A 12487-nucleotide genomic window follows, 5' to 3' on the forward strand; every position below is an offset into this window, starting at 1 on the left:
CCCCTTTATCTTTTGGTTGGGGATTCATCTTTTAGCTCATAATTGAGTTGAATTATTCTTCTATCACTACATACATGATGAGAAGACCATGCAGTGCACATTATTAGCTACTCTTCCTCTATTATTATATTAGTATTATTTTTTGCTCAAAACATCATTGACTTTGAGCGCATAAGTCCAATGATGACAGTACAAAAATAAAACCTGATCATTACTTCCTATAAATTTTCACTTGACAAGCTTAAAACAGGTTAAAATCTAAATCTAAATTAGACATCCTGCTACAATGTGAAGTTTACAATTGTTTATATATATAAACAATGTAAGGATTATTCTTAACTTGTTACTTTGAGTTTGAGGGTTATGTTACTTAATCTGATAAACTTGATTGATTGGTACATATTTTAAGCTTCGAAGGCACACCTACAGCTTTAATATCTTTGGTTTGGAGTATATTCTTGCCAAAACATTCCAGCTTTGATTCCTGTGCTTGGAGCTGTAACCATGGCGCCTACTTGACTATACTTCCATAAACAAAAATATGTAAACGTCAAGGAAAAGGATAGCAGAACACAGCGCGCGTTCTACCTCTCCCGATTGTGGCAGCCAGCATGTTCTGTCACACGCGTCCAATTCTGATTGCACTGTCCTCAAAATCTAGCACACCACCATCTCACCGTCAGATCATGTCCCTTTTTCCTCCAATTATTTTTGGTGTCTAGCATTTATCCACATTTTAAAGGAAAGGAAAACGGGAGCGAGTCAACTCCGTGTCGACATCTCCAAGTCTCAACTCGCTGAAAACTCAGTCCCCAGTGTGCTTACCTGTATCAAACCTGTCACTCCAAGCAATACCCATTTCGCCACGTGTCCTTTAAAACCCTTAAACGACACCGTTTCTTGCAATGGCGGATCGTAAATTACATTACTTGCAACGGTAGCAGAAATTCCCAAATTGACAAATGAGAAATAAAATAAATATGGGTTTTAATCAAAAACCAAAAATCAAACGTTTTTGCTTTTAGGTTTGCCTGCTTTGCTAAATTGATTCTCTTCTTTGCCTTCATCTACCAGTCTTCTTCTTCACCTTCTCGTCACGTGTTCACCACCTCCCCTCACACATTTTCCTTCTCTGATTTTCTCAGGAAGCGAAAAGGAAATTAGGGTTCTTGTTCTGAAATTCAATGACTTTCTATGATGATGATAAACCTGATAAGGGAGGAGAGGTGGTGCCAGAGCTGAAGCTAAGAATTGGGGGTGATGATGATGATGGTGTTAATAGCAAAATGGTAAATTTGAGACAGAGATTATTAGAAGAATGTGAAGCAGAAGAGAGAAATATGTTGTTAAGTGAGCCTCCTCTTCCTTCTCGATGGAGAAGGTCTATTTGGTACTGGATGAAGTTGGGAATTTTAATTGCCTTTTTAGGGTTATTGGCTGCTGTTTTCCTCAAATGGGTTGGCCCATTTTTCATGGATAAGGTCGGTTATTTTCCACCTCGATTTGATTTGGATTTTTTTAATGCTTACAATTTACATTGCCTTGTTTAATTAGTTATGTTTTTTCATTATTAATTTGGAGTTTCTTCTGATCTATGTAGATTTTAATATTGAATTATGTTTATTTGCGGTTTCTTTTATTTTTTTCTCTCAAAAGGATAAAAATAGGTTTTTTTTTTGTTGAATTTTGGATTTTCTTCCGTGGGTTTTACTGATCTCGTGGTTTTAAACTGTCAATTGAAGGATGAGTTTCTTTCCCTTTTCCCAACTTGTTGTTTTGCGCCTTGTTCAATTTGCTGATTGCAATGTCTTTGACTTTAAAGGAATGGTATGGGGTTAGTGGTTCTTGTACATTTGTTGGTTATGATATTGTTCTGTGATCTCTGCATATGGTCCAATATAATAAGTTTAGGAGGTCATTGCTGGTTTGTTCCTAAAATGGACTGAAACCTTCTCCATTGGTGCAGTTGATGTTATTGTTGACTAAGCACTCTCTTTAGTCAGAATGTGTGGATTGTCAAGGTTGGATGATCTTGCCTTTATCTTTTGGGTTAGAAAAATCATCAGTCTACGTGATGATTATAAGGAGGGAACTCTTTTCTCAACAGCATGTTCTTGATCCAGCTTCTGTTATTATCTCTGAATTTTTCATGTTATATCTTCCACTGCTTGCTGACAAAGAGCTGTATTATCTTTTGATTCTATGTCTATATATATTTCGTCCCAACAGTCATCCTTGCCACAAGAAAATACTTTGTATGTTCATTTTCTTCTTTAGCTTTAAAATGTCAACATGCACCCCAGTGATAATTTAAATGGGGATAGTCTATGCTTTGAGAATAATTGATATGTAGTTTATGTTTGTAGTCCAAAACTGGCACTGTTGGGCAAGTAATCTTTACCATGATAAATGTTCATTTTTACTTCCTGGGATATGTGTCTAACTTGTCTAACCACCAACGGGGCATCTCTATTCTTCCAACCAAGGTATGAAATGTATCTAATGGTCCATTAGGTTTGATTCTTTTTTGAGGTGTGGTGTTTACCCAAAATTGTTGATGGTAGTGATATTTTATATTTCTTTTCCATGATCCTCATGCAAACTTAAGTTTTAAATCATGATTTCCTTCCAGAGATTACTGGAGTTTGTTCATTTATCTCTTGCAGGGTATTTTTGCGCTTTCTAACTGGCATGATGATTGCAGGAGCTAATGCCTATAATAAATTGGGAGATGGCAACCTTTAGTACTCCGATGCTGGCAGTTCTAGTCTTTGCTTCTGTGGCATTATTCCCCACAGTACTTCTGCCATCCACACCTTCTATGTGGGTTGCAGGGATGACATTTGGTTATGGTTTTGGATTTCTACTAATCATATCTGCAGCCGCTGTGGGTGTATCACTTCCATACTTTATTGGCTCTCTTTTCCTTCACAGAATTCAAGTGCGTTTCTTATCCCAAGATTTTAGTGTTCACCCTTTATTCTCCCTTCCTGACTCTGTCCATATGTGCATAGGCATGTTGGTATATTACTGTGTTTTGCGATAATATTCAACATTTTTTGTTTTTATGCAGGGCTGGTTAGAAAAATATCCTAAGAAAGCTGCCATTCTGAGAGCAGCTGGTGAAGGAAATTGGTTTCATCAGTCTAAAGCTGTAACATTAATCAGGATCTCTCCATTTCCATATATCATATATAATTACTGTGCAGTAGCAACAAATGTTAAGTATGGTCCTTACATCTTGGGATCTTTGGTAGGAATGGTGCCAGAAATTTTTGTTGCAATATATACGTAAGATCTCTCTCTCTCTCTCTCTCTCTCTCTCTCTCTCTTATTTAATTTTGAGCTTGTGTCTACACATTTTGCATAAACATTTTTCTTATGATCTCTAATCATTGCGACCAATGTGCATGTGCACATGTCTATGTCTCTTAAATGCTCCTTATAGTGCCTGACATATATGTGCATACAAGTTGAGTCAATCAGATGTATATGAACCCAAACAATAATGCACACAAAGTGTATGAGCTGTATTTTTGGGTAGTTACAAATTCCTAATTTTAGGTTGTTTTGCTATCGATGCGTATGTGTATGCTTGCTATCGTAGATGTTGCATGGTGGCACACATGCTTAGTTAATGAATACAACTTCTATACCTCCTTAAACTTAAGAACATATTGTTTATCACAGTGGGATCCTCATACAGACTTTGGCAGATGCTTCTCATGACAGACATGCACTATCAGCTCCACAGATTTTGTTAAATGTTGGCGGTTTCCTTGTAACAGTGGTGACAACAATTGTTTTCACAGTTTATGCAAAAAGGCAGCTAAAAATATGGCAGAAAGAAGAAGAATTACCATTGCAGTAAGCTGTAACCAATTTAGAGAGAAACCGTCTGTAACCAATTTAGGTGCCTATCTCATGTTGAGATACAGTGTACGGCTGGATGAGGTTTTATTTATTGAACAACTTCATCCATTGAAGTGAATGTGACACAACATGGTCCTATGAAACATTGTGAAGGAGTGACACGGGAGTTAAAAGACAAAAATCTAACATCATACACAAAGGCAGTTTCTTTCTTCTTCCTTTTATTTAAAGAATTTTATTCTTTGCTCCCTCTTTCTCTCTCATAATTGAGATTTGTATATGAATGAAACATCTGTCTTATGAAAGTTAAAGTGGACCAAGGCAAAATTCTTGACATTATGTACATAAATCAGTGCCATTTTGTTGTTGACTTGCTGTATATGATAATCTGCAGAATCCTTGCTTTTATGACAGCGAGGTGCAGTCGTTGGTGTTCAACAGTTCATTAGCCTCTATTATTGTATTGAACTCCACATGAACATGGTCCTTCTTTCTTCCTTTTCTATTTTTTAACCTTGGGTGCTAGCCCTTGTCCAAATAAAGAAATGTTCATATATCAAAGCGGAGGCGCATTCTCTGGTTTAGCAATCCTGTTTCAACCTGAAATGGTGGGACAATGATGCTCTCGCCTGTTTGCTTAACCTTCAATCTTTGTCAAAGTATCTAAGGTGGAACAATGATGTTCTCACATGTCTGCTAAACCTTCAAGATCTCAATAATATGACCTGATATCTTCAAACTCAACTCTGCCTCTGTTGAACTAGGAATGTGAGCCACTGGCCCTTTTTCTTTCAAATTCTTCTCCAGAAAGTTCATGGGACTGAAGTTTTGAGAGCTGCAGTGCCCTAAGCATCTCTCCTCTTTTACTTTTGTACAAACTAAAGTTCAAGCACTTGGCCTCCACTAAGTACTCAAATCTTTCAGTGAAGCCTTGCTATCATAAAGCAAGAAACAATTACAAAGACCAGAAAAGATTTTGTCGGCATAATTGCCTTCAGAGAGTGCATATAGTGCAATTTGTGGCAGATGTTTGTAGTCTGTTTCTCAGTACATCTTCCGCCATCTTTGCTGGCATACCATGTATAGCCAGTGAAATTTACCAAGCACTTTAACAGATCCTAAATAATGATGATTAGAGAAAACATTAAACAAAATAATACCCAGAAAAAAAAAAAAAAAAAAAAAAAAAAACTTCAAATGGAAGTGGTAAAATCGCCTCACCAATGTACTACACTACAGCAAGGAATTCCCCGTGACATAGCATAGCCCATATTTTACGTTATCTAAGAAACATACAAACCTGATAACGGGTGGAGTTTGTTTCTTTGCTCCAAAGAACTAAAGTGAATTCTCTCAATTCTATCACTTACACAGTCATAATCCTTAATGTTCAAACCCTTTTTTGGTTTTTGGCTTTGGGAATATCAGTGTCTTTGTGATACGCATTATTATGTTGCTCATTTGGAAGATGGGAAATCTTTTCAACACTATGATTATGATGATTTTGTTACTTGTAACTTTAGAAATCTAACCATTATTGTGTTGCCTACAGCAGAACATGGATAAAAACATTTCTGCTTCATCTAAATACATTCAAAAGTATAATAATAATATGGAGCTCACCTCAAATTTTGCAAGTCGACCCTTGTCAATATGTCGCACATTATACTTGGGATCAGAGGCGGAGGGGAAGGGGGCTAGTGGGTGCCCCCGCCCCTAACAATTGCAAAAATTTTAAAATTTATCTTTATTTTTTAAAAATTTATTAATTTCACCGCTATAAAAATTTTAAAATTTTTTTAACATAGTTTGATTTTTTTTATAATTTTAAAATTTTGTTTCTATAATAATCTTTTATTTAGTGAGATGCTTCGCAACAATTAGTCAATATTAGTTTTAATACGATTAAAATAAAACCTATTGTAATAAAATTATTCTCATACCTTACTTTTTTAAAATCTCACTATCACTCCTTTTGTTCTCTTTTCTTTTTACCAAATACTATAAAAACAAAAAAAAATCTTCTTTTTTATTTTTATTTACTTCCAATATTCTCTAGGTAGAAAACTTCTATTTAGTAACTCAATTTTTATGCCATGATAATTGATAAATTTGATTTATTTACTTATTTTCAACTTTTAATATTTTCTTTATTTAATAATTTATACTTTGTGATTTTGATTTAAGATTTACTATCTTAGACATTTTTTGTTGAAAGCAATAAAATAAGGATTTGATTAAGGACGTAAGGTTAGTTATTATTTATTTATTTAGGGATTGTTTAATTACCTTTTTACAAATTATTTATGTTTTTTTATTTGCTTTGATTCTTGTGAACAATTAAGTTTTTTATTCGAGATTACTTCTTCATTGAATTGCTTATTAATATTATATTTAATTTTTTTAATCAATTTTAAGGAATTACTTTTATTGAATTATTTATTGATAATTCTTAATATTTTTTAAGAGATTGCTTTTCATTAATATTTTTGTTATTATATTTGTTAATTTTTGTTTAATTGTTGTTACGTTTATCTAAAAATTGAGATTATTATCATTATTAAATTATTTATGATTATACTAGTTAATACTTTAAAGAAAATTATTAAAATTGATTCTTTAAATAATTTTTATATAAATTTTTTTTCATCTAAATTACTTTATATTATCTTCAATTGTTTGTCCCTTCAACCATCCCTGCTTGGGATTGTACTGTAAAACTGAAAGGAATATAGGGATTGAGAAAAAGGCTGTTTGTCTGTTCAGCACTCATGAAATCGGTAGTCGGTCATTCTATCAGCTCGTTTGAGGCTCTGGGTTGGTGTTAAATTAAACTATTAATGCCTAGTTGGTGGGGTTGTGTACAGAAACTAAGAATCTGCATTCAAAGAAGCCTTTGTGTTAAAGCATCCTCTTTAAACATCAAAGTTAATAAATACCCGTTGAAAGCATTAATAACATTTTAAGTTTTTAAACTTGTTCCTAAGTTATTGTCTTTGTTCAAGAAAGATAGATACCAAATTATCAATTCTAGATCATATGTGCACTAGTAACAAAATAGTACATGCTTTGCTCTTATGAGATTATAAAAAAAATTGAAAATGAATATTATCGAGAGATTTGATCAATTTATGTATTACAAGTAGTATTTGAATATTTGACTCACTAATTGGTGTATTATTTCTCTACTTAAAAATTAAAATTAAAATTTTTCGTGTTTAATCTAATATATATATATATATATATGTGACAAGTAGGATTGAAATTGAAAGATTATGATTTTTGGGCTGATTCCTAGAAGGTTTTGAAGGACAAAATGATTCTAGAAAAGAAGAGAGAGGGGGTGGGGGGTAAAGAATTGACATCTCTACCTACAAACAACTACCAGGGCAATGAATGAGTGAATGAAGGAGAATGAGGGGAGTATGGTGCTAGGCTGCTGGCATTCCATTGGGGCATATGCTTAAAGTGTTGAATGATGTTGATATGGCCACATGGGCATGAAAAAGATATATCAAAAGGCTGTGATACACCATTGTGGGGGACCCTCCCAAAAGAAAAATGCCATATATCACAAGGCAAAGCTAAACCAAAGGGAGTAACCCACCCAGTTTTTCTCTTTTTTATTTCTCTTAAAATTCTGATGGACCCTTCCAGTTTCAGAATGTTGCTAAGGTCCATTCTAGTAAGTCCTCCAGATACGTTAACCTAATCAGCCCGATGTATTCATATCAACGGTTAATAAATAGTGTTGAGAGACTTTAGTTTCTAGCTTCTCTTTCTGTACTTTTCTTCACCTTTGACTGATTCTTCTCATTTTCTAACCAATACCTTTGTACTCAGTCAAATGCAACAGGACAAAAGCCTCTAGTTTATTAAACTATAAAAACCCATTAACGTTAAACTGTTAAAAATTAAGGAAAACCAAAGGGATTTTGCAGAAGCCCAGGGAGACACATGGCAAGATCTGAGAAGGGTTGCTGAAGCTTTCAGGGGTGGAACATGGAGACAGGAGAAGATTCCCATTGTCCAGCTGGAAATACAGTGTAAACACATTTAATTTTTCCTTCTATAATTTCTGCTTAATAAAGAAAAAAAGAAAAGGAAATGGAAATAAATATGACACCCCATCCAACTTAATAGAAAAGAAATCAAAACGAGCGTCCTCCTAAGGTCTCAATCAGAACGGATACAAAGAAACTTCAATGCAATAAAAGGGGGAGAAAAGCACAACTCAGTCAACAAAAGACCAAAAATAAATCCAAAGAGCCAAGCCCAAAAAACCCACCATTTCTCCTACTTTTAGACTTCCCCTCGTCTTCCTTTCTGTTGCTTCTCTTTTGGGTTTACTTGAAATTTTTTTTTTTTTTGCTTTTATGAATATATTTTGTTCTTCTGTTATCTCTGTGCCAATAATTTGGTGGTGATGAAAAGTATGGGTAGCATGGGTTGGTGAGAGAGAATAAATGCTTGTAGTTCACAGACAAAGCCAAGGCCCTACCCTTACATGGTGGTGAGTGAACCAAGACTACAGTGGGGGAGTTTTCAAGTTCTCTTCTTTTTCTTTATATCAGAGTTTAACGCTTAAAACAAAAGAAAAATGGGAGGGGAGAGAAGAGAGAGATAGTTGTAATGAAAAGAGCAGAGCCTCGAGGTAGAAAGAAATGCACATGCACGTGGTTCAGCTTCTGTTGGTGGCAACCGTATAGATATAAATATTTGCATATCGTTATTAAATTGGCTCACCTGTTTTCCTTTCCAGCAAAGGCACCTTCTCCGTATTTGTTCTCACTTGTCTCCATTTTCATTGCATTTTTCTCCCATGCTTTGCTGCTAGCCCTTTTTCAACTCTCTTTCTTTTGTCTAGACCTGGAAGAGAATTTTAGCTCAAACCCAGAAAGAAGAAAAAGGTGAGATCTTTGGTTCTGACTTCCGAGTCTTTGGTTCATTGAGGGGAGAGTGTGTTAAAAGGGGGTAGCTTTGTTGTTTTTTATGAGCAAATGTATGTAAAATTTGAGAGCTTGTTGAGTGTTTGTGAGAGAAAGGAAGTGAAAAATGTTGCTGTTCTGCCATGATCGTGATGTTTTGTCTTTGGTACTCAAGATTTTTACGAGTGCAAACAACGAGCTTTGCAATTGGAAGAAGAGGAGCAGATCTTCTTTGAATCTGATTCAATAATGCCAAACGGGTAGACTCAATTTTCTGTGTTTCGAGCATGAGAAGGATCCATCAATTTATTGTTTCCCATGCTTTGCTCTTCCTGATTCTTGCTTCTTTTGGAATCAGAATCCTCACCATTTCTCTAGCAGCAACTGAAAAGGAAATCTTGCTCCAATTTAAAGGGAACATCACTGTTGATCCTTACAAAAGCTTGGCTTCCTGGGTCTCAAGTGGTAACCCTTGTGTAGATTTCAGTGGTGTGTTCTGTAATCCAGAGGGATTTGTGGACAAGATTGTTTTGTGGAACACTAGCCTCAGTGGACAACTGCCAGCTGCCTTGTCAGGTTTAAGCTCTCTCAGAGTCTTGACATTGTTTGGCAACAGGTTTTCAGGCAATATCCCGCAAGAATATTCGCTGTTACAAACATTATGGAAGATCAATGTGAGTTCAAATGCATTATCTGGTTCCATACCAGATTTCATTGGTGATTTACGTAACATTAGATTTCTTGATTTTTCTAACAATGGTTATACTGGAGAGATTCCATTTGCTTTGTTTAGGAATTGTTACAAAACAAAGTATGTTTCTTTTTCCCATAACAGTCTTTCGGGTTCCATTCCGGAGTCCATTGTGAATTGTAGTAAGCTTGAAGGGTTTGATTTCTCGTTCAATAATCTTACTGGTGAATTACCTTCTCGAATTTGCGAAATCTCAGTATTGAGGTATGTATCTGTTGGTAGCAATGCATTAAGTGGTACTGTGCTCGAAGAGATGTCAAAATGCCAAAGCTTGCTGTATTTGGATCTTAGCAGAAATTTATTCACAGGGTTGGCACCACTAGGGGTTCTTGAATTTAAGAATACTTCTTACTTCAATGTCTCACATAACGGGTTTTTTGGTGAGATTCCTGAGATTGGAACCTGTAGTCAGTCAATGGAATTTATTGATGCTTCATGGAATAGTTTGGAGGGGGAGATCCCAACAAGCATTTCAAACTGTAAAAGCCTCAAAGTATTAGACTTGGGGTTCAACAGGCTTAATGGGACCATACCAGTTAATATTGGGGATTTGGGTAGGATTTTGGCAATTAGTTTGGCTAATAATTCACTGAGTGGGACAATCCCCACTGGATTTGGGAGCATTGAGTTGCTACAGGTCTTGGATTTGCACAATCTCGACCTTTCCGGTGGAATTCCTGATGAGATAAGCAATTGCAGGTTTCTTCGTGAACTGTGAGTATAAACACTATCTCGATTTATTATAGATTTGCATCACCATTGCTTTGAATGAATTCTAAGAAACTTCAATTGTGTTGCTGCAGGGATGTTTCTGGAAATACTATGGAGGGACAAATTCCTGATACCCTTTACAACATGTCAAACCTAGAAATCCTTGACTTGCATCACAACCAGCTTAATGGAAGTATCCCCTCTAGTCTGGGGAACTTGTCGAAAATCCAATTTCTTGATCTCTCACAGAATTTACTTTCTGGGTCAATCCCCCCTTCACTTGGGAATTTGAATATGTTAACACATTTTAATCTTTCCTACAACAATCTCTCTGGTATCATTCCTAATGTTCAAACCATCCAGTCCTTTGGTGCATCAGCATTTTCTAACAATCCTGGGCTCTGTGGTTCCCCCTTGACATCCTGTTCAGGAAGTGGCACGCCCTCCACATCTGGTAAAACGAAGGTCCTTAGTGTTTCTGCAATTGTTGCAATTGTTGCTGCAGCTGTGATCCTTACAGGGGTTTGTGTGGTAACCATCATGAACATCAGGGCACGCAGCAGTAAAAAGGAGGAAGTGACAGTGGTTGTTGAGAGCACACCACCAGGTTCATCAGATTCAAATCTTATAATTGGGAAGTTGGTCCTCTTTAGCAAAAGTTTGCCTTCTAAATATGAAGATTGGGAAGCTGGCACCAAAGCTTTGCTTGACAAGGAGTGTCTAATAGGTGGTGGGTCGATTGGAACAGTCTACAGAACTAGCTTTGAAGGTGGCATCTCCATTGCAGTAAAGAAGCTTGAGACTCTAGGTAGAATTAGAAACCAAGATGAATTTGAGCAAGAAATTGGACGCCTAGGTAACCTCCATCATCCCAATTTGGTTGCTTTTCAAGGTTACTACTGGTCCTCAACAATGCAGTTGATTCTGTCTGAATTTATTCCATGTGGAAATCTCTATGATAACCTTCATGGACTAAATTACCCTGGTACTAGTACAGGTGTTGGTAATACTGAACTAAATTGGTCTAGAAGGTTTCATATTGCCCTTGGAACTGCAAGAGCACTTTCTTACCTTCACCATGATTGTAGACCTCCAATTCTCCATCTCAACATCAAATCGACTAACATACTCTTAGATGAGAAGTACGAGGCCAAATTATCTGATTATGGATTGGGAAAACTGCTTCCGATTTTGGATAACTATGGTTTAACTAAATTCCATAATGCAGTTGGATATGTTGCACCAGAGTTGGCTCAAAGTTTGAGACTTAGTGAGAAATGTGATGTGTACAGCTTTGGAGTAATTCTTTTAGAACTGGTAACTGGGAGGAAACCAGTAGAGAGTCCAACACTGAATGAGGTGGTGATTTTGTGTGAATATGTTAGAGGATTGTTGGAGAGGGGCTCTGCTTCAGATTGCTTTGATAGAAGATTGCATGGTTTCGCAGAAAATGAATTAATACAGGTTATGAAGCTGGGGTTGATCTGTACATCAGAGATTCCTTCAAGGAGACCCAGCATGGCTGAGGTTGTTCAAGTTCTGGAGTCCATCAGAACTGGTATGGAATCATAGTGATAAAAGTTGCAATGGGTTTGCTGGACCATGTAGAGAGTCAAGATATATTTTTGGAGCAAAGTTCAAAGAAATGGTAGTCTAGCTGGAAGGGGATGTGATTAATTGTTCAAAGGAAGCAGAGTTGCTGATTAGGGTAAAAAAGAATAGACCAGAAAAACAAAAAGATCATTCTTTTGTATTCATTTTGCGATTACCATCATTGATTTGTTCCTATATTTGTAATTTTGTGCAATAAAAAGTATTCATTTACATGTATCCATCTGCTCACTTCTTTGGACTGGGCGAGTACGTTCAAGAAATTCAAACAATTGCTGACCAAACCTCTAGCAAGCCTTCCCATTTAGGTTAAACAGCAATGGCAGCAGGAGCATGCAGACAATTTCTTTTACCAATACTGTAAAGCCTCTTAAAGCATTGTTCATTCAACAATACTGCAAATTTTGCTCAAAAAGCCGCTGAATTGATACAACATGTCGATATAAAGTTCTCAGAACTCTTTAACAGTGCCGTTCTTTATTGAGTTTGCCAAGCCTTTGAAAACTTGGCATGGTCTCCATACTCATTTGTTGAAAGAAAACGTTGCTTGAGCCTTGAGGTGGTAACTTTTTTCATTTGTTTTTGGTTCTTTTGATACAAGGGCGGATGGACC

General features: G+C 36.1%; 2 protein-coding genes across 3 annotated transcripts; both read left to right on the forward strand.

The window, feature by feature from the left end:
* The first annotated feature begins 954 nt into the window (after nucleotides 1–954).
* On the forward strand, nucleotides 955–4243 carry LOC18606389 (SNARE associated Golgi protein family). Its single transcript, XM_018118425.2, has 4 exons — nucleotides 955–1481; nucleotides 2705–2941; nucleotides 3074–3291; nucleotides 3691–4243. The coding sequence occupies exons 1-4, from the start codon at nucleotides 1185–1187 to the stop codon at nucleotides 3869–3871; spliced, it is 933 nt and encodes a 310-aa protein (XP_017973914.2). The 5' UTR covers nucleotides 955–1184; the 3' UTR covers nucleotides 3872–4243.
* Nucleotides 4244–8140: 3897 nt separating this feature from the next.
* Nucleotides 8141–12093, forward strand: LOC18606390 (Leucine-rich repeat protein kinase family protein). Of its 2 annotated transcripts, XM_018117901.2 has the most exons (3): nucleotides 8141–9061; nucleotides 9160–10266; nucleotides 10356–12093. In XM_018117901.2, exons 1-3 carry the CDS (start codon nucleotides 9051–9053, stop codon nucleotides 11833–11835), a joined length of 2598 nt encoding a protein of 865 aa, XP_017973390.2. In that variant the 5' UTR covers nucleotides 8141–9050; the 3' UTR covers nucleotides 11836–12093. The 2 variants fall into 2 exon arrangements, with proteins under 2 accessions (XP_017973390.2, XP_017973389.2); XM_018117900.2 differs by having other exon boundaries at nucleotides 8141–10266.
* Nucleotides 12094–12487: the final 394 nt, after the last annotated feature.

This window comes from Theobroma cacao, chromosome 3, assembly GCF_053813885.1.
Source record: "Theobroma cacao isolate CCN51 chromosome 3, ASM5381388v1, whole genome shotgun sequence".
Taxonomy (NCBI): Eukaryota; Viridiplantae; Streptophyta; class Magnoliopsida; order Malvales; family Malvaceae; genus Theobroma; species Theobroma cacao.